This window comes from Elephas maximus, chromosome 23 (assembly GCF_024166365.1).
Source record: "Elephas maximus indicus isolate mEleMax1 chromosome 23, mEleMax1 primary haplotype, whole genome shotgun sequence".
NCBI lineage: Eukaryota > Metazoa > Chordata > Mammalia > Proboscidea > Elephantidae > Elephas > Elephas maximus.
Window position 1 is genome coordinate 2,113,062 of NC_064841.1, and position 27,977 is coordinate 2,141,038.

At 40.6% G+C, this 27,977-nt stretch overlaps 2 protein-coding genes across 2 annotated transcripts in view; both read right to left on the bottom strand.

The window, feature by feature from the left end:
- MLF1 (myeloid leukemia factor 1) overlaps nt 1-3,154 on the bottom strand; it is a 68,161-nt gene extending 65,007 nt beyond the window's left edge. The window contains exon 1 of the mRNA XM_049867539.1: nt 2,649-3,154. The gene's annotated coding sequence lies outside the window, so the exon portion shown is untranslated. The remainder of the gene's footprint in view (nt 1-2,648) is intronic.
- Nucleotides 3,155-5,376: 2,222 nt separating this feature from the next.
- The window catches only part of RSRC1 (arginine and serine rich coiled-coil 1), a 382,940-nt gene continuing 360,339 nt past the window's right edge, over nt 5,377-27,977 (bottom strand). The window contains exons 8-10 of the mRNA XM_049867089.1: nt 17,147-17,253; nt 9,735-9,887; nt 5,377-9,084 (exon numbers count right to left, since the gene is read on the bottom strand). Coding sequence (XP_049723046.1) covers nt 8,992-9,084; nt 9,735-9,887; nt 17,147-17,253 — 353 coding nt within the window. The 3' untranslated portion in view covers nt 5,377-8,991. The remainder of the gene's footprint in view (nt 9,085-9,734; nt 9,888-17,146; nt 17,254-27,977) is intronic.

Sequence of the window (27,977 nt, forward strand, 5' to 3'; positions counted from 1 at the left end):
GCTATTGACCCTTTTCAAGACATAGGATTTCGGCAGTTGACTTTTTTAAAGATTATGATACAGCCTGCACTATCCTAGGATTTTCACACTGTGGGGTTTAAGCCTGAGACCATGTTACAAGATGCTGAGAAGGAGGGTCCGTTCAGCTCATGACTCTCTGAGAACCGCAGCTGGATGGTTCTGCCGTTCCTTCTTGAGACCTAAATATAAAATGGCATACTGTTGAGTTTAAAGTGCTGTCTTACCATATCGGGGAAACTTTACTTCTGAAAAACTGACCTACAAATTTGGAAGGAGAGCAATCAAAGCTGCCCATGGGCAGGCCCTGAATGACCACGGCCTCGTCATCTGAAATTAATATTTGTAAACCAAAAAAAAAAAATTAGGCCAGAAAAGAAGGTCCCTACAGGGCTAGTAAGATCCTTGCTCAGACCCTAGCCTCACTGTTGTTAGTCCCAAATGCAGCAGAGATGATGCTGCGAGTCCGCTTGCCAGAGACATCTGAAGATGAAATCAGGGAGGCCACGCTAATTTGGTTATAAAATTCATTTGTTTATTTTTGTACTGGCTCCAAACAGCTTGAATAATTTAAAGAACCAGCTTGCTAAACAGACTGGGATCCTTAGTACACATCCATCTGAGACAGACACATCTTTTTAAATTTAATTTTTAGTGGAAAAAAAACACATTAAAACATGTTCCCATTTAATAATTTCTACATGTTGTTCAGTAACATTGCTTATGTCTCTCACATTATGTCAGCGTTCTGGTTATTTCCGCTCTAGTTGTCTCACCCTCGTTAATTTAGACTCACTGCCCCCTAAACTTCTCATCTATGCTTCAGAGTTACTGTCACCACTTTGGTCTCGTATAATTTTTCTTTTAAAAGCACAAAACATAAGGATGACATTCTTTACTTTTTGAGCTGCAGTGTTCATTTTGTTTGTTTAAAGATGACTTCAGGGGGTGATATCATTTCAAGGTCTGAAGAACACGCTAGGGCAGTTGTCTCGGAGCACCTCCAGCCACAATGGATCCAGTAAGTCTGGATTCTTTGGGAATATGAAGTTCTGTGCTATACTTTTCCCATTCTAGCAGGATCCATCTATCGTGTCAGACAGACAAATGTATTCTTCCTTCTTTTAAAAATATTTATAGAGAACCTTTGTGTTAGGCATAGTGCTAGATTCTGGGGATACAATGCTAACAAAAAATAACTTGGACATATATTATGACAGGACATGTTCTATGATTTAGAAAAAAACGAGCCAACTATAGCTGAATGTATTCCTCAAGGTCCATCCCTACACTCCTGAGAACAATGACAGAGTGAAGACAATCAGAGAATTCATCAAGTGTCCTTTCTTATTCCCATTTTTATTTCTGCTGTGCTGTAAAGATTCAGATGTTTTCTTATGACATGGTTTTGCTTTTCTGTTATTCTATAAAGGACTTCCAAAGAGTGAGGCTTACAGAATAGCATTTAAAAATTGTATAAATAATTGAAACAATATATCAACTGAGTATGGCCAAAAGCTGGTTTTAAATCTCTTTTGTAATACTCACAAACGATTTTGGGGTGAGAGGAGTAATATGAGGGCGAGGATCCCTAGTTTATTGTTGTCGTTGTGTGCTGTCGAGTCGATTCCAACTCATAGTGACCCCGTGCGACAGAGCGGAACTGCCCCATAGGGTTTTCTAGGCTGTAATCTTTACGGGAGCAGATCACCAGGTCTTTCTCCCCTGAAGCTCCTGGGTAGGTTCAAACTGCCAATCTTTCAGTTAGCAGCTGAGCGCTTAACCATTGTGCCACCAGCACTCCTTATTTTAGTGAAAAAATGTCCCATGTCCTGTTTCATTTCTAGCCTTTGTTGCTATGTTATTCGCTCACTTATGGATTTCCACTTGATGCTAAAACCAAAGGATTACGACGGCAAATGCACGGACAGCAGAAGACAGCATAGGTAACAGGGACCTGTTACGGACTGAACTGTGCCCCCCAAGATATGTGATGCAAATCCTACCATCTATGCCTGTCGTTACAATCCCATTTGGGAATGGGCTGCCTTCGTTATATGAATGAGGCAGGATTAGTGTACGGTGTATCCTGAGTCGATCTCTTTTGAGATATAAAAGAGATTAAACAAGCAAGGGACAGAAGCAGAGATGGGGGAAGAGAGATGCTAAGCCACACGAAGATCGCCCAGGACCAAAGCTCAGAAAGACAAAGCCCTTCCTCCAGAGCCGACAGAAAGAAGCCTTTCCCTGGAGCTGACACTCAGAATTTAGACTTCTAGCCTCCTAAACTGTAAGAAAATAAATTTGTTTGTTAAAGCCACTCACTTGTGGCATTTCTTTCATCTTTTTAATTGTGCTTTAGGTGAAAGTTTACAGCTCAAGTTAGTTTCTCATATAAAAATTTATACACATATTGTTATGTGATCCTAGTTGCAATCCCTATAATGTGACAGCACACTCCCCTTTCCCACCCCAGGTTTCCCATGTCCATTCAACCAGCTCCTATCCCTTTCTGCCTTTTCATCCTGCCTCCGGACAGGAGCTGCCCGCTTAGTCTTGCATAGCTACTTGAACTCAGAAGAAGCACACCCTTCACGAGTATTATTTTATGTCTTATAGTCCAGTCTGACCTTTGTCTGAAGAGTTGGCTCCAGGAATAGTTTCAGTTCTGGTTAACAGAGAGTCCAGGGGCCATGTCTTCTGGGGTTCCTCTAGACTCAGTCAGACCGTTAACTCTGGTCTTTTTACCAGAATTTGAGTTCTGCACCCCACTTTTCTCCTGCTCCATCAGGGATTCTCTGTTGTATTCCCTGTCAGAAAGGTCACTGGTGGTAGCCAGGCAACATCTGGTTTTTCTGGTCTCAAGCTGATGTGGCCCTTTTGTCTCTGGGGCTAATATTTTCCTTGTGTCTCTGCTGTTCTTCATTCTCCTTTGGTCTAGGTGGGTTGGGACCAATTGATGCATCTGAGATGACCGCTTACTAGCTTTTAAGACCTCAGGCATGTGGCATTTCTTCTATAGCAGCACTAGATAATTAAGACTTAAAACAACAGAAATTTATTCTCATCCAAAGACTTTATCAAAAGAGTAAAAAGACAACCTATAGACTGGGAAAAAATTGCTGGGAACAATACATCCAATAAGGGTCTAATATTCAAAACCTGTATAAAACTTTTACAATAAGAAAAAGACAAATAACTCAATAATAATAATAAAAAATGAGCAAAGGACATGAACAAACACTTCACAAAAAGGATATTCAGGTGGCCGACAAACCTAAGAAACCTTGCTCATCATCATTAGCCATTGTTGTTCTTGTTAGGTGCTGGTGTTAGGTGCTGTTGTTGTTACGTGCTGGGGTTAGGTGCTGACGTTAGGCACTGTTGTTGTTAGGCGCTGTTGTTGTTAAGTGCTGGTGTTAGGTGCTGTTTTTGATAGGTGCTGTTGTTAGGCACTGTTGTTGTTAGGCGCTGTTGTTGTTAAGTGCTGGTGTTAGGTGCTGTTTTTGATAGGTGCTGTTGTTGTTAGGTGCTGTTGTTGTTAAGTGCTGTTGTTAGGTGGTGGTTCCAACTCATAGTGACCCTATGTATGACAGAATGAAATGCTGCCCGGCCCTGCACCATCCTCACCATTATTGTAGCCACCATGTCAGTCCATCTAGTTGTAGGGATCTTCCACTTTTTCAATGACTCTCTACTACTTTCATGGAGTCCTCGTGGTACAGTGGTTAAGCACTTGGCTGCTAACAGAAAGGTTGAAGCCACCAGCAGCTCCATAGGAGAAAGATGCAGTAGTCTGCTTCTGCAAAGTTTGCAGCCTTGGAAATCCTATGGGGCAGTTCTATTCTGTCCTATAGGGTTGCTAGGAGTTGGAATAGGCTTGATGGGAGTGGGTAACAGTAGTCATTAGCCACTAGTGAAATAAAAATCACAATTACAATGAGACACTACCTCATCCCTACTACAATGGCAATGATCAATAAAACAGAAAGCAGCAAATAATGCCGAGGAAGTGAGGAGTTTGGAGCCCTGACCCACTGTTGGTGGGAATGTAAAATGGTACAACTATTGCAGAAAACAGTACGGGGATCCCTCAAAAGATTAGAAACTGCACCACTTGACCAGCAATTCCACCCCTAGGTAGGTATACACCCTAGGGACCTTGAAGTTGTGACACGAGCAGATACGTATGTATGCCTATGTTCACTGCAGCACCATTCACAATACAACCCAAGTTAACCCAACAGATAATGGACAAACAAAATATGGTACACACGCACAACGGAATACTACTCAGCCTTAAAGAAAAATGAAGTCCTGAAACATGCCATAACTTGGATGAACCCCGAAGATATAATGTAAGTGAAATAAACCAATCACAAAAGGACAAATATCGTGTGGTCTCACTTAAATGAAATGATCCGAAAAACCAAACCAAACCTACTGCCGTTGAGTCAATTCGGACTCATAGCGACCCTGACAAGAACAGGTAAAAAAAAAATATACAGACACCAACAATCACTAGTCCTTATCAGGAGTGGAAGGGGGAGGAAGGGGGAATCAATCTCTGGGAAGTAGTGAGTTTTTGTCTATTGTGAGGGGAAAACTGGCATTGACTAAGGGTGATGGATATACCACTTGACTAACGTAACTGATATCACTAAGCTATGGATATATTATTTCACAACAACGACAGCCCCTCTCCCCCCTCCCCCAAAAGGCTGCACCTGTTGATACTACTTAAAAAAAAAAAAAAACTACTTAGGAACAATTAAACACCTCATGGGACTAGACTTCTTGGTTTGAAGCTTTACGGTCATGGTTTTGGGGGTCTATCCAGTCTAATGTTGTCTTCAGAGTTTCTGTTCTACCTCTTAGTTCAGTAAGTAGTGCCTGGGGTCTTAAAAGCTAGTAAGCGATCACCGAAGATACAACTGGTCTCTATTTGCCTGGAATAATACAAGGAGACCCAGGAATCAGAGAGGGAAAGGGACTGCAGGTCTAATTGCCTCCATGAACTACCACCTCCTTTGCCATGAGACCAGAAGAAATGTTGGTGCCTGGCTACCATTACTGAATGTTTTGATCAAGGACCCAGTAGATGGACCCTGATCAAAAGCAGGAAAAATGTAGAACAGAACATCAAATTCTTATAGAAACCAGACTCACTGGATCCACTGAGGCTGGGGAAAGCCCCGAACCTATTTCCTGAAATAATCTTTACCTTGAACCAAAACTATCCCATCAAGTCATCTTAAAGCTAAACGACAACATTAATACAGAATGTTGACTTTGATCATTGTGCTGTTTTACAGAATTATCTATAAGAAATCAAATTGACAAGAGTCATTCTAAAGCACAGATGAGAACTTTAAGGGGCACAGAGAGTAAAAGTTAATGGTGGTGACGCAACATGGGTAGAGATAACAGGAATGGTGACACAATGTGAAGAATGAAACCAACGCCACTGAGCTACACGTAGAGAAGTTGTTGGATGGGTACATGTTTTTTTGTTGTGTGTATTTTTACCAAAAATTAAAAAAGAAAAAAATCCTGGGGAACCACAAAAACCAAACAAACAAACAAAAAAAAACCAAAGAGAATTTTGGGGAGGGACCTAAACAGAGGCAAATGAACTGTATCATTTTGTACCAAAGCAATGCTTGCTATAACAGAGAGAGATTAAAGAGCATCAAAGAGTATCGGGGAACAGATGCACAGTGCTCCACATTGCCCTGCAGGCCCTTTCCCGCAGATCTAGTTCTTCCTTGGAGGCACTCAAAGTCTCTGTTCAGCTACCACTGCAGAACCTCGTGTTGTCTTGGCCACACGTGGCAGCGATGGCAGCTGTTCACGTTAGCAGCCAAATGAAGCAGATTCTCCACCAAGGGAAGAAATGGCCAGAGAGAGCCAGAGGAACCTAAAAGTTTGCCTGGATTTTTGATAATGTTGAAAAGGTGGGGTCACTCGGGTGGCTCACGAGAGGGCCTCTGTCCCTGGGCTAGCAGGAAGGTGGAAGTGGGTGGCTGTGAGTCCTGTGACTCCATGAGCTTTCTTATCCTTCGGTTATTAGTTGTGATCTCTTCCATGAAGCCTTCCTTAATTCTCCACCCAGGAGCAATTTCTCTCTTCTCTGCAACCACGTTCTCTCCTCTGCCACTATGTATTGTATTTCTTACATCATTTACACACCTGGAAGGAGCCCTGGTGGCTCAGTGGTTAAGCACTTGGCTGTAAACTGAAAGGCTGGCTTGAACCACCCAGCTGCTCCACGGGGGAAAGAGGTAGCAGTCTGCTTCCATGAAGATTATAGCCTTGGAAACCCTATAGGGAAGTTCTACTCGGACATGAAATTGACTCAATGGCAAAGGTGTTTTTTATTTTTTTACATGTCTGGTCTTCCTAACTAAGCCTCTTGAGACAAAATCCCCACTGGCTTCACCCCTGAATCTCCCGAGTGCCCTGTACAGTGACCGGCACAAGTAAGGTGCTCTAAAAAAAAGTTATGAACAAATATGTAAATTCAACTGTGAAGCAGGGACGCAGACCTGAGATTCCTCAGGTACGTAGAGGCGGACCACCAACTATGAGCAGGTAGGGTTTCTTTGGGCCTTGGCAGGGAGGGATAGCAGGGAAGGCAGGGGCAAAACTGGGATGGGATCTATGAGCCATGGCAATTGAGGCACACACATAGGACATACACTGATGTTGGGGTGCAGCTTTTCAAATCATTATCCATGCAACTATCTGTTCCACGCTTCAGCCAAACGGCCACCGTGTCAAAATATACGTTGACATAAAAACACCACCATCACCACCAACAATAAAAAACACAGCTTTTCCATGAACAGGCTTTCTTTTACGTCATTTTACTGAAAAATCACAGTAGGCACACCCGCTATTCACATTTCACATGCTAGGCTACTGACGTGGGTGGAGGATGACTCAAAGGGCCCTGTGCTCATATCCTTCAGTCTCTATCTGCCTCTGTATTTAGGGTTGCCAGGAACATGGTCCTCTTGCATTCTCTCTGAGAAGACACTCTCAGTAATCAGAAATGAAAATACAACTTGTATTATTAGTATCCATCATTCTCTAAGAAATTGACATTTCAGAAAACACTCTGAGGTCTCATGTAAGTCCAAATTGTTATCATTAGTCAAGTGACATGAGAGGGATTGCTCTGGTTTTATGGACTCATTATGTTAGGATATTAAAGGAAGCCAGGATGCATCACCTAGCTTGAGCTTGGTGACGTGTCTGATAGCATTCTGTGAAGTCTTTCTCATTAAATCTGATTTGGCTTGTATAGTAATATTGTGGTCTCCAGCAGGAACGAAGGTAAACGAAGTTAATAATACAACAAAATGAATCACGCTGGGAATCAGGAAGGAGGGAAGTAGACCCTGAGTTCCTCCAGGGACCAAAGTTTAGTTCATTTTAAAAAGTAACTTGATACTCTATTCTCCATGAAAAAGTAAGCTTTCAAATAAAAACCTATGGCAGTTATAGCTTCTGGATTTGGGATACCTGCCACAGAGAAACACATAATTAAAATAGATCATAACATTTTCACTGTTTTAGAGACGAGGAACATCAGGGCATACTGAGAGAAACTGCCAAATTCGGGCTCTCTGGTGAATCACTGGAAACCCTGGTGGCGTAGTGGTGAAGTGCTACGGCTGCTAACCAAGAGGTCAGCAGTTCAAATCCACCAGGAGCTCCTTGGAAACTCTATGGGGCAGTTCTCCTCTGTCCTATAGGGTCGCCATGAGTCGGAATTGACTCAATGGGCCATGGGTTAAGGAAAAAAGAGCACTAGAATGGGAAAACATGTTTATATGAAAACAAGTATTTTGTCATTAGTCTATTTTCCATAACTTTTGCAATTGAGTGTAAGCTTTTCAACAGAGATTAGTTCCAGAGATATAAAGAAGATGACATTAAAATGTCCTATATATTAGTAATCCTCCCCTAGGACTTTTTATGCTGGTCTGAACTAGTCTTCAGACACTAAATTATAGCGGGCCTGGACCACAGCACAGCACAGCAAAGGGAGTACTCATGTCAACTGTTGAGAACTAGTTTTGGAAAGCGAGGCCCAGCGGTCCTTATCTCTGGCATGTTCTGTATGGAATACAGGGCTGATTTCTGTCCAGCTCCTAGAGAAAGGTTTTCTGCCGTGACAGATGCCCCATCAGAGCCACCCTTAGCTGCCTTCCTCTACAGGTGGCAGCAGCCGGTTAAGGTGAAGCGAGAGTTCTTACCAGTTTTTGCAGAAATGATTTTCCCCATCTTGTGCATCTGGCCGACGCTTAGGTGGAGCATAAACATGTGATTTCTAGAAAGATAAACTGAGATCTTCTAACAAGAAGAAATGGCGTAGGAGACGCTGATCTCTAAGCAAAATCACCAATTTATTTAATTTTCAAGAAATGTTTAAAATAAATGTATTAGCCTTTTAAGTTTAACATGCTCATTCTTAGATTAGTGTTTCTTTTAAATTATGCCTAAAATTTGTAAAAAGGTGAAATACAGGCTTAAAAATGGTTTTATAATACAAGGTAAATGAAATCTCGTATTTACAGGATATTGTTTGATTCTTATATATGCATGACTAATCAAAATTCTTTAAAGGAAAACTTGACTTTTTTCAAATTTTACTCAGAAACACTGCATTACATCTTTAATATCAACACAGATATTTTATGATTAGCTTTAACAGTATAACATTTTCACGCATCTTAAACTTTATACTAGTTTTAAAATTCACAATGTTTGCTTGACTTCAAAGCAACAAATAGTCAAGCCTACCAAAAGAAAAAAAAAAATTTTTTTCTTTACCCAAATGGGAAAAGAATGAAATGAGATTACCCTTTTATATAATCAGCTAAATTCTTTTTAAGAGCAAAAAGTTAATACGGGGATTTAAACTTTCTAATGTTGCAGTCATCTCAAACATATGCGTATTACTCAGGCCACAGGACTACCCATTAGCCTTTCTTGCCGGAGAGCAATTAATCTCTTGAACCATTTTTCCTCAGCCTCTGCTTTCTCAATAAATAACTGAAACAAGAAAAAGAAAAAAGAAAATGTTATTGCCTGCCAATAACTTAGATTTGACCTCATACGATACAAATATCTTTAGAGAATACCTATTTCAGGACAAAGTTTGGACGCTGTTAACTCTTGTCGACTTCTTAACTGAAGCCCATCTATTCAGAATTAACAATGTTCAGAAGCTCCTGGGGTCAAAGGACTAACATCAACACCACTGGCTAACAACACTGCACCTCCGACTTGTCAATGTTGTTTCCTGTAACTATTCCTAGAGACAGAGTGGAAACACCATCTCACAGGTGACAAACAAAACAGGATGTTGGTGACATGCTCCTGGTCAGTCAACAACCTAGAGCTAGGCCAGAATGAAATCTTTTACTGCCTGATTTAAAAAAACTCTTGTCTTTGCCTATTTCTCTTAACCATAAGAAAGAATACTTGTAGAAGTCAGGCAAAATGAGTTGGGGTATACGGGACCCAAATACACGTGACCACTCTAAGGGCTGGGGGTCAGGTCAGCTCTCTCACTTTAGCAAATAGGAACACATGAATCTACTTCCTTCACCATTCTTGTGCCAGCTCCAAAGGACAACAGTTCAGATTAATTTCCATCAACCAGATTTCAGGCGACATGCTGAAGCTTTAAAGGGTCTTACGTTCGGATGGGCCAGAGAGTTGTCGTCTTGGTACTTGATGGCAGTAGGGATGTTGCTGGGGTCTATTTCTTTTTCAACACTGGGCGGATCGGCAGCTACCGATGCTGGTCCTGGTGCTGCAGGCGCTTGCTTCACTTCACTGGGTTCCACTGACTGAAGATGTCATTAACGGGAACACAACATGCAGTTAGAATTTCACTTCAAAAGAATTTCTGATTTTGAATAATAATTGCTCAGTTTAGTTTCCTTTGAGATGATACCCATCTCAAAAACATCCCGGGTTTCTGAATGAGGAACAATTACCCCTAAACACAATCCACAAAAAAGGTTGCGAAATGTTTATCATCTCTTATAATTGGCATATTTTTCTTAAGAAATCAATGCTTACGAGTCAGTATTGTTGAAATATTAGCTTCATATATCTAAATTCAGAAACCCATCATGGCGTAGTGGTTAAGAGCTATGGCTGCTAACCGAAAAGTCAGCAGTTGAAATCAGCCAGGCGCTCCCTGGAAACTCTACGGGGCAGTTCTACTCTGTCCTATAGGGTCGCTATGAGTCGGAATTGACTCAATGGCAGCGGGTTATATCTAAACTCTATCACTCAAAGAAAAGCTTGCAACAAATCTCCAGCATTTAGTTTGCTCTCTTTAGGTAGCAAAAGCAAATTCAGAGGCTATTTTTTAAAAACGGCTTTATTAATATACAGTTCACATACCACGTAATTCATCCATTTAAGGTGTAGAATTCAGTGGTCTTAGCATTTCACAGAGCAGGGCAACCAGCAGCACAGTCAATTTCAGCACGTTCTCACCTTCCCCTCCAGACTTCCCTGGCAGTCACTCCTGTTTTCCCCAGCCCTCCATCCCTAGGCAGCCACTAATCTACTCTCCGTCACCGCGGATCTGCCTGTCCTAGGCAGTTCATATAAACGGATTCATACAATACGTGGTCTTTCGTGACTCGCTTCTTTCACCGAGCATAATGTTTTTTCAAGGTTCACCAATGTTGCAGCTTCCATCAGTACTTCATTCCTTTTCGTGGCTGAGTAATATTCCATTGTATCAACATTCCACATTTTAATTATCCACTCATCAATTGGTAGACTCAAGGGTTATCTTTTAAGGCTACTTAAGAAATTTAAAAAATACAGAAGTTGAAAAAAACATGTATCTTTGGCAAAAAATAAAAATAGGATTTTTGTGCCATCTTGTAAAGTTCAGACATTCAATTCTTGCCACGTTTACTGAGCACTCACCGTGCTAATCCAGTGAGGCTCACAACATGGTTTTTGGAGCCCTGGTGATGCAGTGGTTAAAAGCCTGGCCGCTAACCAAAAGGTCAGCAGTTTGAATCCACCAGCTGCTTCTTGGAAACGCTATGGGGCAGATCTACTCTGTCCTATAGGGTCGCTGTAGGCCAGAATCAACTCGATAGCAACGGGTTTGGTTTGGATTTATGCTGCCTTGCAGAGAATGACGGAGCAGGTCATTCTGCATATCTCAGCCTGGCTTTGATAGGACTTAGCCAGGAGGCTGGCTGTCCCTGTGAACTGCCTTGAAAAAATGCGGAGTGCTGTTATTCTAGGTTGCCAAAGATGTGGATCCCACATGTTCAGGGGGCAGAAATGACATCCTGTAATTAAAATCTAGGAATCTCATTCTGTTCTGACCTACGAGCACATTATAAAATTTTTTTCTGGAGGAGTTGTCAGGTGTCGTCAAGTCGGTTCCAACTCATGGTGACCGTGTGTACAACAGAACAAAACGCTGCCCGATCCTGTGCCATTTTCACAACCGTTGCTATGTTTGAGCGCATTGTTGTAGCCACAGTGTCAGTCCATTTCGCCGAGGGTCTTCCTCTTTTTCGTTGACCCTCTACTTTACCAACAATGAAGTCCTTTTCCCGGGACTGCTCCCTCCTGACAACACGTCCAAAGTACGTGAGCTCTAAATATGAGGTTCCTGGGTGATGCAAATGGCTTGTATTTGACCACTAACCTAAAAGTTGATGGTTCAAACCATCCAGTGGTGCTGTGGAAGGAAGGCCTGGCTATCTGCTTCTGTAAAAATTACAGCCAATAAAACCCTATGGAGCAGTTCTACTGTGTAATGCATGTGATTGCCCCGAACTGGAATCAGCTCCACGGCAATGAGATTTGGTTTGGTTTTTGGTACCCAAATATAAGAGAAAGGTCTCAGAAGTAAGGATCACACAGCATGGAAGTCATTTGACAATAGGTAACTAAAGACTTTGTGAGGAAGGCCATCAGCTGCTTCTTTATTCAAGTGAGGAAAACTGTAAGAAAAATTTTACCTTGACTATAAAACAAAACCTCAACATGGCCGCTGTCAAACACCTGGCCCTGAGCAGCACTGCCACCTGGTGGTTCAGTCTAGAAAAGTCAGTTTTAGGATGTGCTTCAAGTAAAAAAAAAAAAAAATTTTTTTTCAAGTAAAAGAACAAATGGCCACGCCAGATGGGGTTACTCACTTCCCTTTTGAACACAGGTGGGTATCTGCCAGATACAGTAATTTCAGGGTTGAATAATTGATACTAAGCTGATTTGGGGAAGCAGTTTGAAAACAAGCTGCATTTGGCTCCTGGGGCTGATGGTACAGCAGGGCCATCACATTCTCTATTTACTCAGAAAGGAGAAATATGATTAGAGAAAGCTGAACGAGTTTCATCGATATGTGTCGCAGGAGACACAATGTCTAACATGTCACTGGTAACAGCTCCCAGCTTAGTTAGTGGAATTAACACAGACAAAGACTGGGTATACCAGCTGAAGGGGTGCCTAGCACAGAAGTCTTTCTCAGAGATATAAACCTTATACCAAAATGTATAACACTGTCCAGGAGAGAAAGATGCTGAAACTGAGGTCGTGGGTAATTTGATCCCCAAGACAGTTAATCTTTTTTATGGATCAGAGGTAACCTATCAGGTCTCCCCAGGATCTGGGTGAAATGTCCTCAAGATAATTTACTCCCGTTTCCTAGGTCATCGCTTCATAAATAATTCAGTGTACTGGGTATCCTGGGTCCCCATGTTAGAGGGTAGACACAGATATTTAGAAGCTGGAAAGGGGTATCATTTTCTATATTGGTAAGTCGTCCCTTGTTCCAGATTACATTCAAGTGTGAATTTACTCACGGTTAGTCCATCGCTCTCTTTGGATCATCCTGAAGTGCAGTAACTGATAAAGTCCAGTTCTGGATAGCTAAGACTCCGGACGTTCACCAAGGTAAGTGCCGTCTTCTGAGATATTGTAGTATGTCCCTTGTGGGTGCCATTTCCTATCTTTTGATGTGTGCTTTTTTTAAACTTCAGCAGGGAATGTGCACGGAGTTTACAACCATGAGAGGTGTTTGATTAACAGGAAAAACATGGGCTCTGGAGTTAGAGAAATTTGGTTTGGATGTGGATGTTGTTATTATAAGCAGTTTGGGCACGGGTTATAAAATCTGCTGAGCTTCCGTTTCTTTATCTATAAATAAGGGTTACTGGGATATTAGATAAGAAATTATATACGTTAAATATCTAGTATTAAGGGTAGTCATTATTATTTTAGTTAAGCTGCCAGAACATTTAAAGAGTAGGAGTAGGACCCAACTTGCGTTACAACATTTCCTTAGTGTTTCCAAAGGGCTAAATGGATAAACTGGTCCAAAGCTGGTATCAGTACATGAAACCAGTAAGTTACTGTGTAAAGCTGTGTGAAGTACTTTTTAACTATTTGGTCACTAAACAGGCGACCAAACATCAAATGAGGAGAATTTCAGGGTCTACAGACTACACAAAAATTATATAAAACAATCTCTGACCCAACCGAAATGAGAATCCTTGGATCCGCAATTCCTCCTGAAGAAGCCACAGGCAAACGCGGCGCTCGTTCTCCAAGCAGTCATAGCAGTATGTGCAGCAGCAGTGGTGACAGCGTTTGTTTCTGGAGTATCTGCTACGTGCCAGCACTTTGCTGACTGTTCTGTGTAAGGTATCTTGGCCTTCCTTACAAAAGCCCTTTCCGTGGGTATTATCCCCATTTTAAGACAAGAGAGCCCTGAACTAACGAGCCTATAAAGGACACGTGGCTCGTAAATGGCAGAATCAGAATTTGGGTCCAGATTTGACTTGACATCTCATGTTTTAATGACCACTGCCTCCCAATTGCTAAGCCCCCAAGATTTACTGTAATGTGGTTTTGATTTTAGAGTAAAGAAATAAAAATGTTTGCAAAATATTTTAACTAAATACATTTCTAAGTAGCTTCGGTTCACAGTGCTGGATTAATAATATTTCTAAGTTGGTTTTACTTCTCTATCATTCGTATCCAACCAGGAGAGAGGGCTAGCCAGTTCTGGGCTTTCCAGAACTGATTTTATTTTTTCTGTGAAATGTTGTTAATGGAAACCTCGTTTAAAAGATGGCTGCAACAGAAGATGAATCTTCTGGACATAAGTCTGTGAAGGGTGCTTACAGGGGCCTGCGTCCGTCTTTGTCCCCTCAGTCCTTACTGGTGGCCTATGAATTAGAGGGACAAGGAAAGCTATGCTGAAGGTGAGAGAAAATTTCGACGTGACACTAAAAATCTATGCCAAACTTAAAGAAAGCAAACAGAAACAAATTATTAAAATGATTAATAATGGTGATCCTTTTGATCAGAGGTGTAGGTGAAATTCCTTTATATGATCCCATACCTCAAACCAAAACTTGATGCCATCAAGTCAATTCTGACTCATAGTGACCCTAGAGGGCACGGCAGAACTGCCCCCATAAGGTTTCTAAGGAATGGCTGGTGGATTTGAACTGCTGACCTTTTGGTTAGAAGCTAAGCTCTTAACCACTGCGCCACCAGGGCCACACCATCCCATAGGAAATCACTCAACTATACAGAGTTTTGTTATAAATTTGGCAAGAAGAGTTTTTCTGTGGATTTAGTCAGTTATCTTACGATGACCTTAGAGCCTACACAGAAATAATCTCTCAAAACTATTCTAGGGGATGTACTGTGGCAAAAACATTACTAATCCTGGGATCCAAATATGGAAACATTAGTACATTTCAAAAGACTTCTGTGGTGAAGCTAGATATGTGAAGAATTTCTGTGTTTCCCAGTAAGACGTCTGTCTTACCGAGGAGCACAGAGACTTAGGGAAATAAGGGGCAGATCAGGGTAATGTAAATGGTGTAAGGTGTTTACACTTAAGACAGACCGACGCCAAGAGTAGGAGAAGCCTTAAGAACTATGCTTAGCTTACAGAATTTACACAGCAATATCAGATAATTTAGATTCTTCACTGCTGTTAGCTGCTGTCAAGTCAACCTGGACTCACGGCGACCCCATGTGTGCAGAGTAGAACTGTCCCACAGGGTTTTCAAGGCTGTGACCTTTGAGAAGCAGGTCATCAAGCCTGTCTTTCAAGGTGCCTCAGGGTGAGTGTGAACCATCTGCACCACCCGGGGAAGCCAATTCAGGTGCTACAGTGTATTATTTAAAAATAAACATTTATTGGGTCAGGAACCATGCCAGATATTAGACAGTCAATGTATTTAATCCCCAGCAACTCCAAAAGGTAAGTATTATTAACTCTACAAATTAGGAAACTGAGGCCCAAAGAGGTTGAGAGAGCTTGCTCGAGACCAAAAACCATGGTAGAAAGGGTAGGGTAAGATGTGAATCCAGCTAGCTCTTGAGTCCAAAGTCCATGCTCTTCCCAGGAAGGTCAAGCAGGCTTTTAATTAATTTATTTGCTCGCTAATTATCGGAAGAGCTACTAATAGCACAGAAGAGAGGCACTGAATTAAAAATAAGTTTAAAGAGACTTATTAGTACCTAATACCACACAGGAAAAAGTTGTTTAGAAAAAACCCCAGGTTATTAACTATGGAGAAATAAGTATCTCCATAGAAAGAAAACACTGGTTTATCGTAAGAGAATCTAAGGGAACTGTTGGCTGTCCGGAGAACTTCAGAAAACACGTACTAGGAAAGGAAGTATTAACTAAATCACAGTTCCACTGGGTCACGTGAAAGGCCACACAATACACAACACTAAGAATTAAAGACGGTGGGCAACCATATTTATGTCCATTTCACAGCTCCAGTTTTCAGGAATTGTAGTGGCAAATCACAAAAGTTTCAAATGAAACCAAGAAAACGAGGAGGCAGGGACCACGGATTATCCAGCTCTGAGTGCCAACGCTGCACAACCTCAATTCATGTCTCCTCAAGGCATTATTTTTAGAAGTGCACAGTAACTGAAAAGATACTCCTCTCACTCGTAATAAAAGAAATGCTAATGGAAATGACAGATCAATTTTCACCTATCAGGTCAGTCAACATAGAAGTCTGATAGGACTCAGTGTAGACCAGGGTGAGAGGCAGACCCCCCCCCCCGCCGCCCTGCACTTCTGGGTTGAGTTTGAATTGTAGGATGTGTTTGGAGGATGACTTTGGCAGCATGTACTAAAATAAACAACGCTGACCTTTAACCAACACTCCACCTTGAAGAGTTTATCTCAAGATGATAATAATGGATATTTACAAAGACATGTATAATAGTTCCAAACTTATGACCACTTAAATATCCAATCATAAGAACAAATCAATGAATTATGATGCATTTATCAGCAGGATATTATGCAGCCACTCTGTACACTACCAAATGTAGAATCTTTTTGAACAAGTAGTAACTATAACCAAGTCTTCATCACATGTATGTTATTAAAAGAACACACACATTTCATAGTAAAATGTCTTTTCCTACTCAAGGAACATAAACAAATCCCTAAAAGCAGTCCTGTTAACGAGTGAAGGAATACGTGAAATACTCCACGTAAGTGAAATGCCAACTAAAGCTCCTTTTACTACAGTTAAATAAGTGATACCCTTCTGGGCAAAATCGCATAGTGCTCTTGTTCTTAGCTGTCGTCGAGTTGATTCCGACTCATGGCCACCCAAAGCATGCAAGGTACGACTGCTCCATTGGTTTTTCAAGGCTGTGACCAGCAGATGCATGCTATTATTTGGGTAATGGTTTTATTTTTAAAGTCCTTTTCTAACTTTTTTCTAACAATGTCCGCTCAAAAAGTAGATGTGTACATTTGAAAAGAAAACTGTATATGCTCATGAAATATGTATTATTACCCTTATAGAATTGCCATGTTGATGATGGCTCACTTTGTCTTTTCAGTGAATTTTAAAATAAAAATGTTATCAGATACACTTATCTTTATGGTGTATTTCTGCACAAGTTAAACTTGAATGGATTCTCATTCTCTAGCACGCCTGAACTTTCTCGCCCTATGTATCCGTGAGAAGGAGCACTTGCATTTAAGTAAAATCCATTAAAAAGCATCTCTTCAGTTGGAATCCAAAGGCTTATTCATAATGCCTGGATGAAAACTTACCTTTTTGACTTCTTTACTTGATCTGAATGTCTGCTGAACAAAAGAGTCACTTTCAATAGCTTCAATTTCTTTTACTCTTTTTACTTGTTCTACCAGGGTGGCTTGGTCTAAAAAAAGAAGGTAAAATGTCAGTGTATTTTGGGGTAAGCTTGTTAACAACACTGCACCTAAGCAAAGTGCTTCTTTCTAGGAAAAAATTTTACTACTTGTAAAATTTAACTGGATGAAAAGAAAAGACATTACAGTTAAGCTATAGCAAAGAAATTTCCCTCCCCCACGAGATCCACAATTATAACATTCCAACAAACAAAGACGCTCATCTAAAACCTAAAATACTGCTAAGAAGGCACTGCTGTCATGATCCTAGCTTATCTGGGATAATCTGGAGGGAGGTTTTTTTTTTCTTTAAACTTCTAACTTTTTATTATGGAAGTACACAGAAAAAGAATAGAGGCACAAGGAACCCACCTGTACCCATCATCCAGCTTCTATAATCATTAATTTCTATTATTCTTATTTAATCAATCCCTCCCCTGCTCCCTCCCCCCCCTTTTTTTTTTGGGTGGACCTGGACTATTTAAAAGTAAATCCCAGACAGCATACCATCTCACTCCTAAATATTTTAGTATGCATCTCTGATAAGGACTTAAAAAAAAATTTAATTACAATATCATTTTCACACCCAACGAGATCATCAATCATTCCTTAGTATCATTTTATTCAGTCCGTATTTAATTTTCATTGTTTGTCTAAAAAAGTGTCTTTTTTTAATAGTTGGTTTATTTGAATCAGGATCGAAACAAGGTTCACATATTGCACTTCGCTGATAAATCTTTTAGTCTCTGCAGAAGAAAAGGCCTGGTGAACTGATTCATAAAGCTTACGGCCAAGAAAACCCTTTGGAGCAGTTCTAATCTGTAAAACATGGGGTCACCAAGAGTCAGGATCAATTCAATGTCAATGGGTTTGGTTTTCTGTATTTTTTTTTTTTAAGTAAAACTTTAAACTTCATTCAGAGAGGTCTGCATTTCCATCCCGAACTCTTTCCCTCCTTTCTCCCCCAGTCCATTGATAATCCTTTTATTAGGTTTTGGATTATCCTTCCATTGTATATTTCTGAAAACATAAGCATACATATTCTCCTTTTTCTTATACAGAATTAGCCTACCACGTGCTCCTAGGCCCACTACTTTCCCACTTAACAGTATCTTTTCACTGTTCCTCCACAGCAGTAGAAAGGCTTTTCACCCTATTTTATAGTGGCACCAGGAATCTATTTTATGGCTTTAAGATAGTTTTTGTCGTCCCCCTGCCCCCCATGCCCTACTGATGGTCATTTGAGTTGCTTTCTGTCTTTTGCTATTACAATTAGTGTTTTAATAAATAGCTGCATGCATATGTCATTTTATATTTAAAATGCTCTAAGCTGATGTAAATACATAGTTGAATTAGGACCAACTGTGTAAAAATTGGCACAGTGCTTAAGAGTTCAGCTGCTAATCAAAAGGTCGGCAGGTCGAAGCCACCAGTCACTTCTTGGAAACCCTGTGGGGCTGTCCTATAGGGTCACTGCGAGCAGGCACTGACTTGACGGCAATGGGTTTGGGTTTTTTTTTTTTTTTTTCCAGTTTTGTGTAAAAATTTTGGGATTTTAGACCTTCTGGATAATAGCTGGATTTATTTTCTAAAACATAACTGTAATAACTAGTTTGAGAAGAATGTGGAGTTATTGGCATCAAAGTAATTTTTTACACCCTTGCAGATCTAAGCTGAAAAGGTTAAACGTTATAGAGAGAGAGAGCATAGAAGTACTTCGGTTTCCTAAAAAGGCTAAATGTCGTTACAGAGATGCCACAGCCCAAAGCCCCATCTTTGGAAGAACACATTTTCCTACAGAAAAGCAAGTACTATCAAAGTATCTTGGAAGAGCAGTAGTTCTCCACACTTTAGGATAAAATCTCTGGATTTAAATGATGCAATGTACTGACTGAACAGTGAAATGAGAGAAGACTCTTTGCCAGGTAATACCATTAACACATCCCACACCAGTGGGCAGGGTTTTATTAGTTACACGTACAACCGCACTAACACAGCAAAGAAAAATCATCACAGATACCATTCCACGGGATCCAACTTTAATTTCTTTGTCAAAATGGAAACATTTGTCTGCGTAGTTTTAACTAGTCTCTCTAGGATTACCTCATAATCTCTAACTCCCAACCGAAAGACAGCATTTCTGACTTCAGGATCATGTCTCAGATGTATCGACCGTTTGGCCCCTTGGATTTTTTTCCCTAACAGCCTCTCATTTGGATTTGCAACGCGCATCGTTAGAATTAAATGTCAGAGGTGAGCTTGGAAGCAGTACTTGATGTCTAAGGCTTGCAGAGTTTGTAGCTTTAAACCTGGACATATGACCAGCTCCTAATACAAATAAAACTGTTACCACAGAAGCTGGCCAGTGGGTCAGTATGTGTGACAAAGTAGCAGTGGGTAAATTATAAAGTGAGGAAAGAGAAAGGTCAGAGAAAAGTAAAACATTATTTTCTTTGTGCTTCTTTGAAAATCACGTCGGGGTCACTGAAGTGGTAAGGTGGATGGGAGAATGCCACTTTGCCTGACTTACTGTAGGAAATAAACCAACACAGCTTTTATCTTCAATGTGGGAACAATTTCACTGGTTGTAAGACAGTGATATTTAAATTAAAATTTGAAAGACTCACAGGAGATTTACATTTTCAGCCCTATAGTAGCTTAGGTCCCTGCTGTCTGAAAACAACAGGCATTAAAAATGCCTTAAATTGCTACACATTCACAATTTTAATCTCAATGTATACAAGTATATGTGTTTAGAATAACCCTGTCATTTTTGGAAACAGAGTAAAAACATATCAAGAATATATTTTAAATTGTTTTAAGTTCAGTTTCTTAAAGTACGCATGCCAATTTGTCATTTACAAATCCTGTACCAATTTTAAGATTGGGAAAAATACAAATTTAAGCCAGTCGTTGTTCATACACTCTCCATTGGTGCCCAGCACGTTATCAGTCCCGAGGTAAAAGTAAAGACAGTTACAGGGAGAATCACAATTACAGAAGGTTCTTAGACGTGAACATGGTAAACATTCAGGAAGCATAACCCATTGCACTTGATGCTTTTTGATGAACACATTACTGGTAAATAAAATGACTTTCATATGTTGTTTGTCAGATGTCAGTAGAAAGGATACATATTTCATAGCAAAATAGAAAAATAATGGAGTCTGAAAGCTAAATCACGACAAACAAAAAAAACAAATATTAACTCACTGCATGGAAAATCACTATGTTCCCCTCATGGTGAAAAATTAAAGTGAAATATTTTATTAGTTACTATTAATATTATTTTAGAAAAATTAGGTTCTTCTGCCATCTGAAGTTATATTTGATAATAACAATCAATTTCCATGATGTAACATCTTTAGAATTTTCTTTTAAAACATTACTATATGGCACTCGCATTTAAGATCAGTAAACAAAGACAACAAGGCCCACTACAGGCCTTCCATTTGACAAGACAAAGTTTTCACCTCTATGTACCTGGTTTGTAGGTTACGAACAGAAACCACCGAGCCCCTCTGGACTGGCAGTGACGTTCGGCTGACAACAGCAGATGGCACTATTGTACAAGATGTAACCACGGGACAACCGTCAGCCTGAGTCCTCGCGAAAGAGCTCTCAGACACACACACAAATCTCCTCTTCAATGGACTCCTTTTGAATATTAATATTTTATGAATTTCCCCAAAGTTAAAATGCATTTTATGTTAAAAAGAATTTGGGTCAGTTGGCCCCATAGTTATTGAGTTACTTACGTTACTTTTCTCTTCCAGGAAAAAATGATATTTATATACGAATAGTATTGCTACTAATACATGAATAATACAAAAGAATATCTTATTTTCAGATTAAATTGACTCAAATTGTAGCCAAGATGGAAACATCCACGAAATTCCTTTCTGTGGTACAATACAAAACCCACTGCCGTGGAGCTGATCCCAGCTCACTGTGACCTTCAGGACAAAGCAGAACTACCACACAGGGTTTCTGAGGAGTACCTGGTGGATTTGAACTGCTGACCTTTTGGTTAAGCAGCCAAAGCACCTAACCACTGTAGGCTCTGAAAAAACAAAACAGAACAAAAGCCCTTGAGGTATAAAGCATTTTGAAGTGCTTTATAAGAATGAAAAAAGTAAAACGCAACCACAAAAACTTGCATGTAAAGTTGACTGTTCAATAAAATGTGTAAACACATAAAACATCCCATAAAGCTTACTTGGAATTCTCAAGTTATTAAAACAATTTCTCATGGACACAAATTTTAACAAAACACAGCGAAATGTTTCTCTTTCAGGACAGACCATTTTAAATAAGTGTCTTTTATAAAGCATGCAAAAAATACATTAGGGACCCATCTCATAGCAACATTTTAAGGTTTGTTCACAAGACCCGGATCCTTGGGTGCAGATTTCCAGAAGTGACCACAGTGACATGCAGGATGAGAAAGCTTGTTGGGTACAACGGAGCTTATCTAGTAGTCTTCTGGAAGCTTGTGCTACAGGACCAAGTCATACATCCGGGCTCCCGATGTCTCTTAACAACGACCTCCCTTGATAACAACGACCTCCCTTGGATGGGGCCCAAGACGAACTCGCCTGATATTAAACCACTACCCATATCAGATTAGGAATAATGTGACTGTACCCACGAAGAGAATTCCTAGTAAGTGCACATGAACTTGGTATCAGGTTAGGCTTTATTAAACGAAAAAAGAAAACCCACACAGAATGGCTCAGTTAGCAACTCTCACCTGTTCTGAATCCTCCCGGTCACCTAGGGACGTGGCTGAAGCCCACCTTTGGGCGATGCCTTCCCTTGCAGTCAAGAGAACGGGGCCTCCTCCGTGACTCACTTGGCTCTTAGCATACGTGGCCTTGCACTGACACTAACCTTGCCACAAGCGGAGCTCCATCTGGCTTTGTGTCAGCTCCAGGACTTAGCGTCATGAGCTCTGCTACTCAGTAAGCAGTCAGTACCCATCTGCTGGGCAACTAAAAAGTCATGGCATTAAAGTAATCATTAAAAAAATTTCATGGGGGGAGATGCCAAATTAGATAAGCTTTTTTGTAACTTAAAAAATTGAATGTCTTTAAGTAGCTAGTTTTAAGAACTCTGGGTCCAGATTGTCAGGGTCATACGGCTACATACTAGCTGTATGACCTTGGGGCAAATGGTTTAATCTGGGATGGCCTCAGTTTCTCATCTGTGGCATGGGGATAATATCCTAAACATCACAGGATGGGAGACTTCCTCCCTCCCTTCCTTCCACATACCAGCAATTTAGCAACAAACAAGACAGTTTTTTTCCTCATGGAGCTTATGGGGAAGGTAAAAAATAAACAATATAATATCAAAGAAAATAAATCCAGGTAGAAGGCTAGAAACGAGGAACAGGGGCTATTTCACTTCAGGAAGAAGTCCCTGAGATGGTGACATTTCAGCAGAGAGAAGAATGACGTCAAGGAGCAAGCACATGAGCCTGGGAAGTGACACCTGAAAAGAGCTCAGCACGGGGACGGAAGCCAAAGACGCATTCAGTAAAGGACAGGTATCGTTAGTAACACTACTAAAGTGCTAATTTCCTGCCATTTTGACATGGAAATTGGCTAAAAAAGTTGTATATAAACCTCTAAATTTCTGATAGTACAGTTTAAAGCTGGAGGCCTTTTTTGAGTTCAGCCAGGTACTGTTCTGGCCCACGGCTGCTGTGTCACACCTGCAGGGCAGCAGAACTGGACGAGGAAGCAGGGAGGGTAGCAGTGGCGAGCAGGCCTGTGCACATCTCTGAGAAGGCACAAAAGGCCCACCGAGCAGACACCCGCTGAAGGCTGCGGCTGAGTGGGGTCAGTGCTTGGCTGACACAGGGCTTAGCTTGGCTCTAGCGACTCAAAAGATGGGAGGCCCTAACAGCTCCTCACAGATGTTTCACAACACAAACTACCCAAAACACCATTTTCATGGTAGAAATCATGTTTTAAATAAAGCAAACCCGTTTTAGTTAGTGTCTGTAGGTCCACAGAAACTTGTGTTCTGATCATCAGTGTTTGGGATGCCTTGCTGGTGGGGAAGGTCAGAGAGGCTTAAGCTTTCACTTTGATGGCTGCTAAAGGGCCAGAGGAACTGTACTGGTGGCAGCAGTGACAACAGCTTACTTTATGACACTCTGTATTAGCACCTTACACAGAATACCTCATTTAACTATCATAAAACGCAGATTAAAAAGAAAAAACCCGTTGCCGTTGAGTCGATTCCATCTCATAGCGACCCTACAGGACAGAGTAGAACTGCCCCATAGGGCTTCCAAGGAGCAGCTGGTAGATTAGAGCTGCCAGCCTTTTGGTTAGCAGTCAAACACTTAACCATTGCGCCACTAGGGCTCCAATACCCAGACAGGTATTGTTATTACTCTCACTTTAGAGATGACAAACAGGCTGGTACCTAACTTGGCCGAGGTCACATGGCCAGCTGTTGGTGGAGTGGGATCCAATCCCTGGATTCTTACCCAGTCATTGAGTCCCAGTCAAGTGGGTTCTTCACCCACTCCTGCCAAGCAGTAATCCTTTCTTCACCCTCCTCCCATCCACTTCTGGAAATAGTAAGTGTTCCTGGTGTTGTTCTTGCTCTGCGTTTTAATGTATGTTAACTCAGTAGGATGCAGTCTAGTTTTATCTGTAGAGGAGATGCTACATATGTGTTTATTTGTTCTCTGGGATTAACTAGAGCTAGATTTCCAGAATCTTTCACATTTGAAAAAACTTTCTAAAGAACTATACATGTCACATCCCCAAAACTGTTATACATGAATAAAAAGCCTAGTTATTAGAAAACCTAGCATTCTTTCACTTAAGCCTACAAACACCCTGATCAATAAATTATCACTTTAGAGCTATTCTTTCTTTATTGTGCAACAACCGTTGTTACCAAAAACTAGAGTGGCTTCTGTGAATTTGTCTGAGCCAACAAAAGCCCCCTGGAATACTCGCCCCCGCTGCAGACCTGGCCTCCACACTGAGCACACTTCTCCCTCCTGATTTCCCTCCGTTCTCTGCAGAGGCATTGTCGATGTTTAACAACAACAGAACCAATTTGTTTGCACTCTATTCAACAAGATTTGAGGTTTTCTGCTCCTTCTCCTTCAATCAGGTTTTGGATATTTAGACTAAAAGGATAACAATTAGGAGAACACACTGTAAAATTCCAGAAAAGTTGGGTTTTGAAATGTAACGGCAAATTACAAAAGAATTTATGCTGTATTTTCTCTGACATTATCTCAAAATGCACTTAGTGTTAAATGAACTGTTGGTCAATATTTTTACCTGTTCACAATATATCCATTCTCTGAATAGCCAACTACTGCCTTATGCTTCTTTCAAATACAGTCAACATGGGTAGTCAGACCCACTTTAATAGAGTGATGAGAAAAAATAATTTCAACAGAGCTGGAGCTACTGGAAGTTTTCTTATTTTAATAGGGTACAAGGAAGGAATACCATTTGGGGTGTATCAGATTCACAGGGCAGAATACTGTCTGCAGTTACTGCTTGCTGTCCATTTTAATTCTAGAATTCTCACTAATTAAAATTCTGTAGATGGAAGAGTTGTATGTTTCTAAGGAACCTGCAATGAATGCTGTCTGCCAGCCATCTCCAAACACCCCATAACCACACACGGCTCGCCTGTCAGGAGAGCGAACACAGACTTCGCGGGCACACCACATTTGTCACTGTGGCTAATATCAGAGATATGCAGCTCTTTTTTCTTAGCACACAAAAGCAAGATATGTAATTCAATGCTCAATTTACCCTTGTCTCGCAGGAGATTTTTCCCCGCTAATTGATAGAAATTAAGCCATTAATCAAGCCACTAGCCATCATTCAAACCGGGGAAGATGAATACAAACTTTCATCATAACCACCTTTCCCATTTTAGTGTTCATTAGCATTAATTTTTAATGTAATTATGCTATTCTTTTACGCTGAGCTCATAAATTACTGCTCTTTTGTTGCTGGCTGGCCTTGTAAAATCCAAACTAATGCTTTGTGCTCTGATCTTAAAGGCAATTACTAGGTTCTTCTATCTTTTATATCTTTGCATCCACAATAACCTTTATACACAATGAACACACATGACTGGCTGTGCTTGTTTTTTTACGTCTCTATATAATCTCTGTGGATACATGGGTTTTTGTTTTCTATATAATCTCTGTGGGTATATAAATGTAGTCAAACGTGTCTACTATAAACATATATACACATCATACCTAAGGCATTACAAAATAGAGCTGTTACTACGAAAATAAGATCTTACAAATTCATATTTGTAATTTAGGTTCAAATATATAGATTGTTATGGTTCTCATGATCAAAATGTAATGCCTTATTGTATTAAACTTAGACCCTTTATAACAAATTACAGAGGAAAGAGGAATAACATTTTTACGCAAATAACGTGCACCATCTACATTTGTTTGCCAACTGCCTGTGCGGTATGCTCATAAGCACACTCTGCCAATTTTTTTTTTTTACAGCAACGTGTAAAAAATCTGGCATAGTGATGCATATGAAAACACCCTGTAGGGGGCCAGTGTGGTTGGCAAACAAACGTAGAAGGTGTGTGTTATCTGCGTAAAATGTATATCAGTAGTGGCCGGCTATGACAAACATTTGCGAGGGTAAAACAACTACTGAAAATAAAGAATAACTTTGACATTTCAAAATCCCTGGTTCTTTACCTAGAATTATTATCTCAGGTTTAAATCCTTAGTATTATTATTTTTTAAAAGTTGTGCTGGAATTAGAACATCAACAAGATGGAAATGAAGAGTATTGAACGATCAAAACACCGTTTATCCAGAAGTGTGTTATAAACTCACATGATAATTCCGCAATCTTTTATTTTACAGGGTATACCCATCAGTTTGCTGGAGAATGACAACGAAATGAAAAGACAGATTTCCCAGAAACAAATACTCAGCCCAGAGGCAACATATCCCCTCAATCCTCTGTCCCACAGGATGTGCCCAGATGAACCCTCTTATATTCCCTAAAAGGCCCTGGAGCCCTGGTGGTGCAGCGGTTAAGAGCTCAGCTTCTAACCAAAAGGTCGGCAGTTTGAATCCATCAGCTGCTCCTTGGAAATCTTATGGGGCAGTTCTGCTCTGTCCTACAGGGTTGCTATGAGTCGGAATCAATTCGACGGCAAAGGGTTTTATGCTCATTCCCAGGTGCAGAGGAGATAAAAAAAATCTTTTTTTCTCTCGTCATACCAGTAATGCCTCTGCTTTTGCTTGCAAGTTTATGTTTTGGCGGTGCAGTAGCTAGGAAAAAGGCGCATGTGTGGCATTAAGGTTAAAGAAATAAAACATACTGGGGAGTGAACCAGCAGCCATGGGCATTAATGCCAGCCTGGTTACCTTCTGGACTGCATGGCTGCAGGCTACCTCTAACACCATGGGACAGGGCTGGGGGTGAGGAGTATATTCAGGAGTCTCCTACCAAAAAAAAAAAAAATGTTTTATGGGAATACAAAATGGTGCAGCCATCGTGGAAAACTGTTGTCAAAAGTTAAACATAAAAACACCATAACCAAAAAAAAAAATCCACTGCCGTTGAGTCGATTCTGACTCATAGCGACCCTGTAGGACAGAGTAGAACTGCCCCATAGAGTTTCCAAGGAGCACCTGGAGGATCTGAACTGCCAACCTTTTGGTTAACAGCTGTAGCACTGAACCACTACACCACCAGGGTTTCCAAAAAACACCATATGACCCAGCAATTCCACTCCTAGGTATATGCCCAAAAGAACTGAAAGTCATGACTCGAATAGACACGTCCACCACTGTCCACTGCAGCACTATTCATAATGGCTGACAGACACAAGCCACGTGCCTATCAACAGAAGAATGAATAAGCAAAACGAGGTTTGTACATATAATGGAGTATTATTCTGCTATAAAGAGATCTGAAGTTCTGATAAATGCCACCACACAGATGAACTTTGACAACGTTATGCTGAGTGAAATAAGCCAGACACAAAAGGACAAATATTGCATGATCCCACTTTATGAAATATCTAGAACAGGCAAATCCACTGAGACAAAAGAAGAGTGGTGGTTACCAGGGGATGGGGGAAGGCGAAGGCGAAATGGGGAGTTAAAAAAAAATTGTTAACTTGTTAAAACACAAAGATGGTGATAATAGGTTCGACTTCCATGTATGTTTCCCCCCAAGACCAGTTCCCCATTCGTCTTCATCTTTAATAGAAAGTCACACGTGGATTAGAAGCAATGAGATTTAATTCCATAAGGACTTGACTGTCTAAACCAGTGGACTTGTTAGGCCAGGGTAAGCAGATGCCCTAAGTTCCACTCCTTCGTGACCCGTTCCTTTGTGATGTCAAAAGCAAACAGGTGCCTAACGAATTTGTATTTGAGCTTTAATGTAATCAGTACAAAGTGGTGAGTTCTAATACCTGTTAAAATATTACAAGCACTTTATGTTTGTGCCCCTAAGTTTAAAGAAAATAGTCCGCTGCTCCACATGCCTTAATTTTCCCTGAATGTATTGATAAAAATACTGGGGTTCAGAAACAGGAAATGAAATGAATTCAGACAACATGCATTTAACATCTATACGTGCAAGGTGCAAGACGAGGTGCTGGAGGTTTCTGGACGCACATGACATGACATAGCTCACGCCCTCTCCAACACCAAATGGAGCTAACTTTTCTTTGC